At 40.0% G+C, this 15914-nt stretch overlaps 1 protein-coding gene across 1 annotated transcript in view; it reads left to right on the top strand.

Annotated features, from left to right (window-relative positions):
• olfml2a (olfactomedin-like 2A) overlaps positions 1-10922 on the top strand; it is a 42052-nt gene extending 31130 nt beyond the window's left edge. Inside the window, exon 8 of the mRNA XM_042000091.1 lies at positions 8389-10922. Within this exon, the coding sequence (XP_041856025.1) occupies positions 8389-8993 (605 nt within the window). The 3' untranslated portion in view covers positions 8994-10922. The remainder of the gene's footprint in view (positions 1-8388) is intronic.
• Positions 10923-15914: the final 4992 nt, after the last annotated feature.

The following is a 15914-nucleotide window of genomic DNA, read 5'->3' as shown; positions in this document are numbered from 1 at the left end:
TAGGCTGCAATGTTACACAGCGTCCCGGAAAAAAAAGTTCTATGCTGCTGATTTTCAGCCAGAGGACGTTGCTGGAAAGAAATGCAGATAACAGATGCCGCTGTGCCATCAAATGAGTCTGGAACACAGAGTTATAGAGAGGTCTGCGTCTTTAACACACGTTAGATTTAGTCATTTTGAGATAACATGATTCAGCTTAGCCACACTGGTCTTTTTTTTTTTATTTTACCTTTATTTAACCAGGAAGCCCCATTGAGATTAAAAACTTCTTTTGCAAGGGAGTCCTGGCCAATCAGCTACAACCAAAGTATTAATTACAACAATTAACAGTTAAAATCAACAATTAAAATTACTTACAGTTATGAAAACAGTTACAAGTTAAAGAGGCTGTCTCAAGTGCTCTCAGTCTGGATTTAAAATCATTCGACGAAGTAAGTTCTGTTAATTTCTAGTCCTTTTGCAACATGTTCCATGTGGAAGGGGCAGAGAACACAAAGGCCCTTTTTCCCAGTTCAGTGGGGGTAAATGGAACAGAGAGCAGATGATTATTTGATCGCAAACCATACAAATCAAGATTTCTCTGTGTGATTAGGTTACAAATATAGAAGGGCAGTAGTCCAAGCATGGCCTTGTAGATAAAAGCGTACTAGTGTCCCAACCTCCTGGTGGACAAAGAAGGCCAATACAATCGAGAAACAGTTCACAGTGATGGTCAGGGCTCTACACTTTGTAATGAACCTTGAAGAAGCATGATAAACAGTGTCAAGCTTTCTCAGACATTGAGCTGAAGGATTCTTTTAAAACAGATCTCCATAATCAAAAATGGATAAAAAAAAGTTGACATGACAAGCCACTTTTTCACCTCAAAAGAAAAACAACATTTGTTTAGAAAGGAAAAAACCCAATTTCAGTTTGAGTTTCCTCACAAGATCATCAATGTGGGGTTTGAAAGTGAGAGCATCATCAAGCAGGACACCAAGATACTTTCACTCAATTTCATTTCCCTCAAGGGTGGACACTTTCGGGGTAATTTGAGGAACCTTCTTAGAATTTGAAAATAGCATTAATTTAGTTTTGTCAGCATTAAGAATTAGTTTCTTCAAGTCATCTTGAATTGCAAGATGATATTGCGATACTTTCTGTCACGTGAGATCATCATGGAAAGATGGCAGAAGACTATATGATGTAAACATATGACAAAATTTACTAACTGTCTGAATGGAAAGTTAAATTATGAGCACAAAGTCATCTATAAGTTCCAGCAATATTTGTTCACAATTGTTTGTTGTTTTTAACAGACTAACTTAATTAGCATGTGTTGGATTGAGCCCAGGGCTGCATGGTGGTGTGGTGGTTAGCACCGCAGCCTCACAGCAAGAAAGTCGCTGGTTTGAATCTCAGCTGGGGGGAAGCTTTGAACCTTGAGGGCGGTGGCCTTTCTGTGTGGAGTTTTCATGTTCTCCCCGTGTATGCGTGGGTTCTCTCTGGGTACTCCGGCTTCTCACCTGTTAATGCTGGGATAGGCTCCAGCTTACCCGCAACCCGTAATGGACCAAGCAGTACAGAGAATGAATGAAAAAGGATTAATAAAGTTTTTTTTTTTTATCATTGTATAATTAGTTGGATCAACTCTATTAAATTAGGTTTAGTACTACTATCAAATATAGTACATACTGTAGTTCGAAAAAGACCTAGTGAATTGAGTCAGACCAAAACATTTTAAACTGGACATTGGATTGATCATTAATTAATTAAGTTGCGAACCTGTTTAGTCCGCTTTAAACAAACCCTGGCCCATCTCCATGATCTATACCAGGGGTGCCCAAGTCCAGTCCTCGAGATCTACCATCCTGCAACTTTTAGATGCAACCCTTCTCCAACACACCTGAATCAAATGACTGGCTCGTTACCAGGCCTCTGCAGAGCTGAATGACATGCAGATGACATCTGATTGAAGCGTGTTGGAGAAGGGTTGCATCTAAAAGTTGTAGGATGGTAGATCTCGAGGACCGAACTTGGACACCCCTGATCTATTCGGTTCCTTTGGAGCAGTGTGAATACACATTCTGGTTCTTGTGCGGACCAAAGATTTGAACTTTAGTCTCCATGAAAACAGGGGGTCTCAGTTCACCTGCAGGTTAGCGCTGGTGCGTATCATGAAAACTGAAATGCTAAAGATCATGTTGTGGGTAATATTTTCACAAGTTGCTCGTACTATCAATGGTGGTGATGATGTAAATATTTTCTTTTCAATGTTAATTTTGTTGGTAATGGTAATTTGGTAACATTGTTTTGGTAATGGGTTTTATAAGCTACTAGCTTCTACCTACACGCTTTGTTTTTGTTTTTTTTCCATCTTCTTTTCTGTGTTGTTTTTTTAATGTTTTATTTACATTCATTATACCAAAATAAATAAATAAATAATGCGTCATAGAGCAACATGTCTGATAGCTCGCTGCATGTCCTGCTGCCCATATTGGACAGATTCTGGTGAAAACTGCATTAGGTTTGAACACCAAACTAAAAACAGAAATCCCAAGCTTGAATAAATGTTTTGCTCCATTGTTTTTTTTTGCAGTGAACGAGCCGGTTTTGGTCCTGGCCAATCAGTAAGCTGGAATTTCTTTGTCTTTCTTCTTGGTCAGTGACCATTTCGGAGAATATCGCCCCTAACAAGCAGCTGTTATAACTGCATAATATGGTTGAGGTGGTGGTTTAGTTGAGGAAAGTGCAACATGAAAGCAAACCAAACCATGAAGGTGTGAAAATTTGCTGTATTCTCTGCCCAGAAAACCAAACTGAGTTCCCTGTACTGTGCTGGGGCGAGTGCACACTTAGTTGGAATAACAGATTTGCATAATGTTACAATAAAACAAATTAAGCACATAGAAATCCCCTCTATGTTTTTTTATGTTCATTCACACACTTATCACAAGGCAGGATGTTTTAGAATGTCTGTTTCATTAGTTTTCTAGAAATCTGGGGTTTGCTTATGGTTTTTTATTCAGTATCATATTTCACCTTCTGATCTCTGTATTGTGACAAGACTGTTGTATCAAACATAATCAGGCCAAGCTCTGCTTGAATAATAAATATACTGAGGTTCCAAAACATTATGACCACCCCTGCTGCCTTTACTGTTAAGTCACCAAGCAAACGTGTTGCCCTTCTATTTTGGGGAAACCAAAAATACATTCAGTATGAATGTTCTGTAGGAAAATATTTTAGGGATTCACATCACCTATGTCCGCATTTGTGTATACATTTAAATACTTTATGTTTATGTCACCATACAGACGGTAATACAGATTTAGAAAAGCAAAACGTCTACTTAAAACAACACCCTTAGGCCATGACTGAGCCAAGTAACATATGTTCCCCATCTCTTTCCCATCGTCTATCCAAGGCTTCCTGTAATATATAGGCAAGGGAGAAAGGACCTTGAGCTAGCTGTAGGCATCCTGTTATGCCTTAATAACCATTTGAGCTGTCACTACAAATAACAATAGGCAACATTTTCAACATGAAAAGAAACCATTGTTAAAATGCTATTTTTTGGATTTGCTTCTTGACAAAGCGGGTTACATACACATACATCTTCAGCACACCTTTTTGATCATCTAATTTAAATCGCCGTTGTCCTCCCAACATGTTTTTCTGATTCTCTTATTACCCTGTTTAAGTGTATAGTTTTGTTTTCTGTAATAACATCAGTGAGACAGATTTATGCTGAGTATCCAGTGAGCTCTGTCAGATTGATGACATCTGTGGAGAACCTTGTCTTGGTTGTTTCATGGTTTCAGTGGGTGGGAAAGTCCACTCCATCCTCTTCCAAATTAACAGAGGAATTGGATTACACTCTCTGAGAGAGTTAAGATAATTCAAAGTTATTGGACTTGGCTTGTTAATGTTGATGTCTTTGGACAATGGTATTTCTAAATGCACTAGCATGTAAGAGGTCGTGTGGTGTGGTGAGCTCACAGCTGTGTGCGGATGACTTGGTATCTTGGTGAGTGGCGGTGATGCCTGCTGTTCCTTGACATGTGCTTTGGCGTTTCCTTTGAAGTGAGCACAGCAGAGGGGGATTAAGAGTGTGGGCTGGCCTTAGGCATGAGGCTGGTGTGTGATAGAAAGCGGGGGGTAGCGTGGGCTATACTGCACATTGTTTTTGCTCTTCACTGGCCTTCGGCTATCATCGTTATCTACATCAAACTTCCTGAGGTTGGAGGGTTAGGATGGCAGAAAGGATGTGATTAGAAAATGACACCTAAAGTACAAAGTGTGTTTTTTCAGGAGGGAACTCCTAAACAAACTGTGTCACTGTCATGTGAAGCCCGTGGGCATACAGTCTGGCATTGTAAAAACATAAGCCTTGCAAGCAACATAAGCCATGTATTCAGCTCATAGTAAGTAAAGCGTAATGTATCTCTTGCTCTGTAATATCCTGTAGAATTGTGCAGTGGTGACCTATTGACCTAATGACACTGAAATTGTAACTACTGACAAGATTTATACATATCTGCAGCACTTATCTGAATTTGGGTCGCAGGGCAACGGCAGCAATAGAAACACAGTCCAGACTTTCCTTTCCCCAGTTACTTCTGAGGTGTTCCCTGGCTAGCCGGAGACATAGTCTCTCCAGCATCTTCCCTGGGGTCAACTCCCAGTGGGACATAGTCAGAACTCCTCACAGGGGAGGCCTCCTTTCTCAGGAGGAAACTCATTTGGCCATTTGTATCTTTCAGTCACACAAAAGTTATAGCCATAGGTGAGGGAAGGAACGTAGATCAACTGTAAATCGAGGGGAATTCAGGTGATAAATCATGGGCATACTCGGCTTCTGCAGCTGAGGATCAGACTGCCAAAGTCCCCGTACTTAACCTGAAATTGTGGAAATGTCTCAGTAGAAGGGGTATGAGTTACCAGTGGGATAACCTTACAATATTATATTAATTCAGCAGATAATGGTTTAAATTTTGCCAATATCATAAATCCTACCATGATCTGATTTTGCTTTAATTAGATTCAGGATCCAGTATTTGATATAATGTCAAGACCGTATCACATGCTGGTTTAACACAATCACTTCCACTCATTTACTCAACCAAAGTACTTGTTACAACGTAGTTCTGCTCGGTACTGTGGGAGGTAACAAGAAAGGTTATTATTACCACATATAGAGGAACTTGATATACAAAGGCTGAGTCCTTGTTCCCTGAGACAATATCTTTCATCTAAATCTATTTTTACTTTCAGGACCTGCAGCAGATTCAAAGGCAAAACCCTTTTTTTCTGACTGGACAGTTTCATTTGTGATTGATTTCTTAGACTTAGAATATTTAAAGATAAAGTCAAATTTAAACCCTGATGGCAGAGTTGCACCCAGCGTGGGAATTACAGTTCACCTCTGCACCTCACTAGTCTTAGACTAGCTTCACCATTTTTTTCTACACAAATGTTTTCTGCACATGTAAAAATCTTAGTTTTCTAAGAAAAATTGACTTCACAGGGTGAAAATGCTTAATTTACAGCTACATACTGGAGTAAATGATTATTTTTTAATTATTTAAAATTATTCTTATCTTAGTCAAGTAAAATCAAAAGATTCTATTCTATTCTATTCTACAGTCATTTAGCAGACACTTTTATCCAAAGTGACTTACATTTGAGAGTAAGAACAACACAAGCATGAATTCAAACAAGATGGGACATCATAATTAAGTGATAGTCAGACTGCTTTGAGTCCAGTTGGACCCTATCATGTAGTGCTAGAGGCAGTGCATGTAATTTTTTTTTTTTTTTTTGTAGTTTTTGTAAGTCATTTTGTTTAAATACAAACACCAGGATTTCATCAAACAGTATCATCTTGGGCACAAGTGCACACAGCTTATTCAGTACTTGGTTGAGCCAAAGAGCTGGACAAATCTTTCTAGCTCATTCTGTTGAGTAGAAGAGTTAAGCTAATTGTGGAAATGCTCCTCAAACATCTGAGTCTTTAGCTTGCTTTTAAAAGTGGATAAGGACTCTGCAGATCGGACGGAGTTTGGTAGATTGTTCCACCACCGGGGGACAACAGAGAAGAAGAGTCTAGCTACTGATTTTGCGCCACGTTGTGGTGGGAGCACTAGGCGTTTTTCACTGGCAGAGCGTAACTGTCGAGAGGGAGTGTAGCTCTGGATTAAGGAGTGAAGGTAGACAGGAGCCGTTTGGGTTACTGATTTGTAAGCCAGAAGCAGAGCTTTGAATTTGATGTGTGCTGCAACTGGAAGCCAGTGAAGAGCAATTAGCAGCAGAGTGACATGAACTCTTTTGGGCTGGTTGAAGACCAGATGTGCTGCTGCATTCTGGATCATCTGCAGAGGTTTAACTGAGCATGCAGGCAGGCCAGCCAGTAAGGAGTTGCAGTAGTCAATGCGTGAAATGACCAGAGCTTGGACCAGGAGCTGGGCCGTGTGTGCAGTCAGGTAGGGTCTGATCCTCCTGATGTTGTAGAGAGCAAATCGGCAAGACCGGGAAACCGAGGCAACATGGTCCTTAAAGGTCAGCTGGTTGTCCACCATGACACCAAGATTCCTGGTAGAAGACGTAGGTACAAGCATGATGGAGTCAAGCAGCACGCTTATCTGTGGCGGTAAGGAAGGATTGGCTGGAAAGACAATAAGCTCAGTCTTGGACAGAAGGTGGCGATCCTTCATCTATGCAAAGATATCAGCAAGGCATGCTGATATTCATATTGAGACGGTTGTGTCCTCAGTGTCATCTGCATAGCAGTGGTAGGAGAAACCATGAGAGTTAATGACCGCACCGAGTGAGGAGATGTACAGTGAAAAGAGAAGAGGGCCAAGCACCGAGCCCTGAGGCACCCCTGTTGTCAGCCCATGTGATCTGGACATTCCCCTTGCCAAGATACTTTGAATGATCTTCCTGTGAGGTAGGATGTAAACCACGAGAGGACAGATCCTGAGATGCCAAGCTCAGAGAGTGTGGAGAACAGTATATGATGGTTGACCTTGTCAAAGGCAGCAGACAGGTCCAGGAGTATAAGGACAGAGGATTGACCAGTGGATCTGGCAAGCCATAGGGAATCATTAACTGACAGGAGAGCAGTTTCAGTAGAGTGGCCTTGCCTATATCCAGATTGATATGGATCAAACAGGTTGTTGTATTGGAGGAACTGTGAGACTGACTGAAGACGGCATGCTCTAGTAGTTTAGACATGAATGGAAGCAGTAAGACCGGCCGGTAGTTTTCAACCTGGGCTGGGTTGAGTGTGGGTTTCTTCAGCAGCGGGGTAACCCGAGCTTGCTTGAAGGCAGAGGGAAAGACACCGGATTTAAAAGAGGAGTTGATAATATGGGTTACTGCAGTTTTGATTGTAGGTAAAATGCTCTGCAGGATGTCAGAGGGAACAGGGTTGTGGGTTTTGAGCTGACTAGAAGTTTATAGACTTCGTCCTCATTTAGAGAGCAGAAAGAGCAGAGTGAGGCACCAGTAGCTGGTTTGGTAAGGCTGAGCTGGTCAGGCTCAGGGAATTGGTTACTGATGGTAGCGACCTTTTCAGTGAAGTAGGAAGCAAACATTTCTGCAGTCACCTCAGTGGGAGGCTGAGCAGGTGGTGGAGATAGAAGAGAGTTAAACACCATGAACAGTTGTCGTTTGTTGGGAGCATTGCGGATCTTGTTCTGATAAAAGGCTATCTTGGCCGCCTTTAGGCTGGATGTGAAAGTTTCAGGTTTTTGCTGGTACTCAGACAAGTCAGTGTGCTCTTTTGATTTGCGCCACTTTCTTTCTGCAGCCATGAGTCCGGCTATGTGCTCCCTTAGAACCTCTGTGAGCCATGGACTGGGAGGATTTTGTCTGGCTGGTTTTGACACCAGAGGACAGAGTTTGTCCAGAGAGGAGGTGAGAGAGGAGCAGAGTGTTTCTGTAGCCTCATTAACAGACAGTAAGGAGAAGTCTAAGTGTGAAGGGAGGGTAGATACTTTCTGTATCTGGTAAAATGTGATGCAAAAATGCACACCCGTCCATTCATTTTGAAATGGTACTTTGTGTTAATGATGGGATTTTAGACTCCTGGAATGTGTTCGTTTCTCCACACAGCCCCTGCAGTTACAGGAGGTTTTTTTTTTTTAATGGGGGCCTGCCTGGAGCTGAGAAAATGAGAAAAGAGCATATGAGAAAAAGTCTTGAAAAAACCTAAATACATTCTGGCTTTTCTTGGATCATAATAAAACAGTCACAGTCAACATTCACATTGGCAGTATTAGCCCTCACAGAGACAGATCGCATCAGAGTTATTGTTTTGTGTGTTCGTTGGCAAATGAGAATGGAGTCTTCACCCTTGGACTCAATAAGCAAAAGCTAACATGACATTCTTGTTTGTCACAGGTCGTTGGAGTAACCTTTTCAAACTGCCATACAATTGGATCGGCACGGGCCATGTTGTTTACAATGGAGCCTTCTACTACAACAGGGCCTTCACAAGGAACATCATCAAGTATGACCTGAGGATGCGATATGTGGCAGCCTGGACGCTGCTGCATGACGTGGTTTATGAGGACACCACCCCCTGGAAGTGGAGGGGCCACTCGGACATTGACTTTGCAGTGGACGAAAGTGGCTTGTGGGTAATCTACCCTTCCATGGACTATGACTACAACCAGCAGGAGGTGATCGTCATCAGTAAGCTGGATCCTGGAGACTTGTCCCTAAAAAAGGAAACAACCTACAGGACAGGTCTGAAGCGGAAGTCTTACGGAAACTGCTTCATTATATGTGGTGTCTTGTATGCTGTCGATGTGTACAACCAGAAAGACGGGGAGGTGAATTATGCTTATGACACTCACACCAACACTGAAGCTATCCCACGCTTGCCCTTCACCAATGAGTATGCCTACACCACCCAGATAGACTATAACCCTAAGGACAAGATGTTGTACGCATGGGACAATGGCCATCAGCTCACATATCGGGTAAACTTTGTTGACGAGTGAGCACAGTATGTACTACACTTACAGGAAGCTCACAGCAGGCCTGACAATACGGCACCCAGACAGAAGATTCTCAGTATTTACCAGCCTTAAAGCAGCCATATTGGACTCAGCAGGACAGAGGATGTACCTACACCAGCCTTCCAGTACCAATACATTCAAGTAACTGATCTCACAGTGTACTAAGCATACATGCCTCAAATATGTGTTGATGTGCTGGTACAAAATGTAAAAAGATGTGGAAATAATATTGTTGGTTGAGTTAACCTTTGAGCCCTGTGCCTAGTTTTAGCCCACTGCTCAAAAATTGTATACCCATGATGAAATGAGTATCTCTATTACACGCCTGAATACTTTTAGAGTCATTGTAAAGGGAGATTTTGTTAAGATGTCTACAAATCAGTATATATTACTGGTAAAGAATAATTGATGATAACACATAACAAATGAAGAAAGTTTCAGGCTCGCCTGAGAAACAGAAATCAAACACTTTTATGATGAATATGAATAACTATTTGGAATGATGCAGTTGTGGCTACAAAACTCTTTCATAGTACAAAATATATATTTCATATCTGCTAAGGTCAACTCTGATGAAGAAGCAAAACAAAATGAGTGAGGTTTTAGTTCAAACAGTTCAGATGATTTAAAAATTAAGGTTACCAAACTGGACAATTTGGCAAACTTTGGCACCATCTGTACCCAAAGTCCGTCAATCAGGGGAGTTCAGCTTTTTAAAGGTTAAAGTTAATTAAGAAATATACTGATTTCTTTTCATGTGCATTAACTGAATATCAGCATGTTGGCTAAAGAGCAGACATACTGCAAAAATCAAAGGATTTTTGCTTATGGGACTGTCGCTGGATGGTCAGAAGCTGACATCAGTCAAGTATGCACCCAAACATAAGCTTTAATATCTCTGTAAAGGTTTGCTTAATCTGTTTTGTGTTGTAATACAGTCATTTCCAAAGCCATTCAGAATCATTCTCTCACTCCACATTAGTAGTTTTAAATTGGCTATTTTCCTCACAACCTACAACCAATAATCCATTGTGATGAACAGAAAACATAAATATTATCTAAATCTATTAGAAATAAACTGACATCTTTCAGTTAGAATACTTTTCATCCCTTCCAGATTAGTTGAATTCCTCCGGATTTCTTTAGTAATCCTTCAGATATGTCTGGAATCTTTTTTGTTCTCCCTTTTTAACTCAACCAGAGACATTATTTCCCCTCTGAGGCAGTTTGGCCTCTACGTAATGTTCAAAAACTTAATTTTCAGCCATACTGTCATTTGCCCATTGACTCCATCCTGTTACCAAGTGACCAAAAAAATCTGCTTGATTATTATTTCGGCTTCACATTACCACTGATGTTATTTTGAAGGATGTGTTGAAAATATACACAAGTATCTCTAAGCTTACATTTTTTACATGTGCATAGATTTATTTGACAGTTTTGTATAAACCGCAGCTTTTGTCCATTATATTAACTTTTGTTTAACCACCACATATACTGTAATTGAGCATTTGAACATTTTCACCTCACAACAACTGCGATCAGTCATGTGCATAGAAAACGTCCGTCAGTCATAGTATTTTCAATAAAAATAAAATCCAGGGAAACGTCTTTGTTTTGATAATGACTAACATCTTGAGAATGATCAGATTTACAACATATGAGGTAACTCTTGCAGAACCTCATAATGTTGTTTTGGTCTTTTGTACCATAACTGATTTATAACCACTTTAATTTGCTCATTTCATTTTCAATGAAAGTTTTATAAGATTACTCATTACAGTCATTCCAACTGCAGCAAAGTCATTTGTTTAAGTCTTTACATAAAATAATGTTATAAAATGTAACATAGTGCTTAAAACCAAATGTGCGTGCGCTTTGTGCCATGAAATAAAATGTCCATTATGAGAATCTGTTGTGAGCTTTGTAAATTAATTTGTAGAAACCCAGTAAAAGAGTGGGATAGCGTGTTGAAGAGAGGATGACCAGTGACTCAGATCTTCTGATTTCTGGATAACAGAGCTCTCATGAGCTGTGTTTAAGTTCTGGGGTAAAGGGCACTGTGCTCTGCTTGATCTCAATCCCAAAATACACAAGAAGCAGCCCCTGGCCATAATAATAAGGGCATGGCTGCCTGCATCTTGGCTGGATTTAAAAATCTCCATCTCCAGCTCCAATTCATGCAATTCTGTAGGGAGACACAGAAATAAACCAAGAAATGAATTGTGGGTGTGGTACTTCCATGCATGTGGTCCTCATTTGGCAAAATAAACTCTAACAGTCTATTTATTTAGAAAAGTTCTCAGAGTACTTTTTATTTTTCCACTCTTGTAATGCTCAGTTCAGTAACGAATGAACGGCAGGTTTGATGAGTGCAGCCCTAATGATGCTTCCAATCATGAAATGTTTCTGCAGTGGAACAATCATGTTAACACTAGATGTGGTGATGAACACTGACAATTCACATGACCTGCGCTGCTTTAGTCCCTGAACTAAAGGTCAACACAAAAGCTTAACCCTGTCCACATCAGCAGGGCTCCCTGTTTATTATCACCACATACCGTACAATACTCATCATGAACCATCATGTCCTCACAGTAACCTGGATGTGCTTTTGTTTCCATGTAACATGCCAGACACTGCAGCACTGAGCCATATTAGCCATGGTCAAACATTGGGTTAATTCAAAAATAGTCACTCCTTTGAAACTCCTCCGCAGGCCTCTACTGAGGTGTCCTGTCTCTCTGAGGATGTTTTGCTGTGTATCCACCCACATTAGCTACACACCCAGCACTGACACTACTCATCAGGATATTGGTATTACTCTGGCTACATATACGGTGTATATGTATATAAAAGAAGCCCAAAAATTAGCTAAATACTGTGGTGGATTAGATGACTGCAGTCAGACTCGAACCTCTGATCAATAAGAGCAACTCCAAAATATGTGAAAGTGTTTTGCTTCTGTCTGATTTCAGTTTGATTTCTTTTAAAATGCAGTTCAGAAATAATGGATGGTATTTATCCACATAAAGCCCGACCAAAATGGACAATTTCCTTGTTTTCCAGTGTTTGAACTTTTCTATCTTGTTCTCCTGTGTAATTGTCATGTTGTCCTCTGCTTCTATCTTGATTAGACATCAGATGTATTTTCTTTAAAGGTACGCTGTGTAGCTTATTTGGCTTTTTATTAGCAAAAATAAAGTATCGCTTTCATAAATATGTATTTTACCAAAGTCTAATCACAGTTGTATCCAAATGAAAGTGTTCTTGTAGCTTAGAAAGAGTTCTATATAAATACATAGGTGGTGGCGCACCCAACTGGAGGCTGCCATGTTGCATCGCCATCTTTGAATACAGTACACGAAAGGGGACAAACTTGTTGGCCTTACGCATAAATCCCGGGTGTTTCGCGGGGAAGGGGGCGGGGGTGGTGTGAAAAAGCCAAGACGATCATTCAGCTTACCAGCTTACATACTCTTTGCCCCGTGAGATGGAGGAAAAAATAGCCAAGACAAGAAAAAGAAATAATAACTGGGAGCAAACAATTGATGAAGAAAAGGGACTTCAAAGCTGATGTGGAGGCTGCAGCTTTCTGCTGGATGTGTGAGTTAATTCAATCTAACAGTGAAGTTTTTGTGGCGTTATGTTAGAAACAGGGCAGGGTGGTCCAGCAACTACTTTATCCTCCCGTTTAAGTCGGATCATTTACTGTTACTTGCTTTATAAAACGGCAGAAACGACTAATTTGTTAGTTAGCCTACAGTAGAAAAGCTCCGTTGCAACAGTTTTCAGTTTTTACTCTTCACAGAAGTCATACCAGTAGACGACCGTGCGTTTCTTTCAGACGTATTTTCTGAGAGCTTTCCCTCGTGTTTCATAATTTATTTCAGCTGATTTGTCAATCGGGGTGGGGATAGTTGTCCTCCTTCTAGTCAGACAAAATACACCAAAGTAATACCAGTTCCTCGTTATGATTTAAACACTAGAACTGCAAGTATTCTAACGTAAAAATATCTCTCAGATAATAATTATTTCCCATCAATACGTCGCCCACCTCCCTTGAGAAATCAGCTAAAATACATGTTATTAAACACAGAGTAATATTACAGCACGGGATCTTCCTCTTGCAGCGCCGACAGGTCCACTGCTTCCTCTTCCTCTCCCTTCATCAGATGATCTCTGAGTCTGCAAGTAATGAAAAACGATTTCACACAACAACATTAGCTATTAGCAGTAGCTTGGTACCAAATACATGGAGGGCATGCTTGTAACTTATCGGCATGAAAACACCACAAGACACCACTAGATAGGAGTAATTCTTACACACAGGGGCTTTAAGTGATTGAAGATTCTAGTATAATTTTGAAATGATCTTGCAGGGGCCATCTTCATAAGCTTTTACAAGCTTTTATTTTCCATTATAGTCGCTTATTTGCAAGTGTCTGAAGTGATTCTGGTTGTGTACATCAAATTTATCCTTGAAATCTTCTAAACTTCTTACTGTACTTTCATAAGTTTATAAGGACAAACACAGTATTCACTTGGCCCAAACATCATTATATGTGTTGTTGTAAACTAACAGGCCACCAATTTACTCCACTAATACATCATACAGTCACACAAATTAATTTAATGAATAAGACTAAAATATTTGTAAATCAAAATAAACTTTTTGGTTAATTTAAACAAAATTCCGGTGTTTACCTGTGGAGGAGAAACTTTGCCAACTCAAACTTCTCCACCTTTCAAGAGATTCTCCGATATTGATCCTCGTTTTATTCCGTTTTTGGTCGTTTCCTTTTTTTTTAGCAGGATGCCGAGGCTTTTTAGGTTTTTCTGGAACTATTTCTGGTCCGCTTCTTTTACTAGCTTCCATACCTGCAGGCTGCTGCTCTTTTGCCGACATAAAATACCAAACACTGCCTTGTTGTTAGGCAACCGCAGGGAGTCGCATATGATTGGTTAAAGAACGAGGAAGTTGGAAAGAGCAGCACAGTGCACCAAAGTTATTCCGGCACTGAACTCTTGTTTTGAAGGAGAAAAACTTGATAAAGACATTGTTGATGTAGGAGACAGATTATTTATAGGAAAGCTTCCTTTTATCCCTTGCAGCAAATGAGAACATTTTAAATTATTTTTAAGGAAAAAATCCTAATTATTCAGCCTATAATCTACAAGGTGATCTCCAATCATTGCACTGACTGGCATTCGTTTTCCAGTGTTTTTTCCAGTGTTTGTTCGATGTCTTTCCCGTTGACTTCATAACTAACTTTAATATTAACACTTCAAAAAAAATTAATTCTAGAATTAAAACATTGATTTTCTATTCTTTAAACCGATATTAGATCAAGTAAATGCTGACTTGTTAGAAGACTTGTGTATGGAGATCTTGGTCTTTTTGATCCTGACGTGACATATTTCAGACACAGAGTAAACAATGAAGAATGTGTAAACGGAAATGGGGCTTGTGACAGTTTGAGTGTCGTGCGGAGCAGAAAATAGAGGACTTCAATGTGACTTCAATTAAGACCTTTTGGGTTATTTCCTGTAGCAGTGAGCTAAGAGAATGTTCTGTGTGAGCCGGATGTTGGAGTAGACACTGAACCTGCATTTTCGAAGCTGTACAGTGCTTGGTCAGCCTTCTGTCAGTTCCGTTGTAAGATCTCATTTGTAAAGTAAGACCTCAATAAAAATCCAATTATATGGCACTATAGTCTGAACCTTGCTGAGCTGGCAGACACTTAATAATGTGCCATGTTCTTTAAAGAGGGGGCTTTCCTGCACAAGCTCCAGGCCAGTGACAGAGGCGAACACCAAAGAAGGCCATTGTTTGAGATACAATAGAATCCTTTAGAAATAATTGAGGGGGAGTGGTCATGTCAAAACCTCACATCAATATTTTGGAGCAGAGGCGTAGACAGCTGCACCTCAAACTGACGACAGATTCTGGCATCCAATAGACTGCAGGGCATGAACAAATCTTAACACGGATTATTTATGAAAGTAAATATTTCTTCTAATGCATCTCAAGTCATCTTGGTGATTTGTTGAGCTCATACCAAAGCTGTATTTTGATGAGAAAACAATAGAGTCTTTCATAATAGATTAAAAGATAGTAGGTAGTTTGGCAAACCTCAGCTTTAAAAAAAAAATCAAAAAAGAAAAAAGGTATTTTTCCAAAACAGATAAAAGATTTATTGGAAAAAAGCCTAAACTCGTCACCATGGTAACAAGAAATACATCTGTCAACAATCAGGAACAATAGAGCTATGCAGCATCTGGAGCTCATCTAAAATGATTAAAATGCATAAGTGGAAAAGCAAACTAAGCATTTAGCAATGCCTTGTTTCACATTAATTTTATGCCAGGCAGTCAAACTGCAGCTGTCACCACAGGCGGTGTGGTGCCGAGGCCTGCTGCGAAGAGATGCTGCAGGAGATGAAGGCATGTGACCTCCAGTCAGACCTTCTCCTGTGCTTCTTTATCAGAAGTTGTTTTCATTATATTCAGATATTACCGTTAGATGATAGTGAAATTAGTGTAAAATTCATTCTTGATGTTTCAAAGGAACATTCTCATCATATCTGAGATCAAATCAACTTAAATGCTGTTTATCAGATATAAATTAAACAAAGATAAAGATTATATTGATGAGGTCATATTTAAATAGCATCACTTTGCTGCACTCCGTTTGTCCAAAACTTTCCGATGAAGCGAAAAATGCTGTTTACCTCTTACAAAATACTTATGTCAAGTTATGAGGTTATTTCAGAGAGACAACGTCGTCCTAACAGGATTTCTGATGTTTCTCTTTTAAGAAACTGTAAGATGTACTGAAAGCTGTCAGAGGAGGAACATGGCAGAAAATCCAGAACCTTACTATCAGGGGGGTGAACTGAA

Source organism: Melanotaenia boesemani, chromosome 11 (assembly GCF_017639745.1).
Source record: "Melanotaenia boesemani isolate fMelBoe1 chromosome 11, fMelBoe1.pri, whole genome shotgun sequence".
Lineage (NCBI taxonomy): Eukaryota > Metazoa > Chordata > Actinopteri > Atheriniformes > Melanotaeniidae > Melanotaenia > Melanotaenia boesemani.
This window is presented reverse-complemented; position numbering and strand designations above follow the sequence as displayed.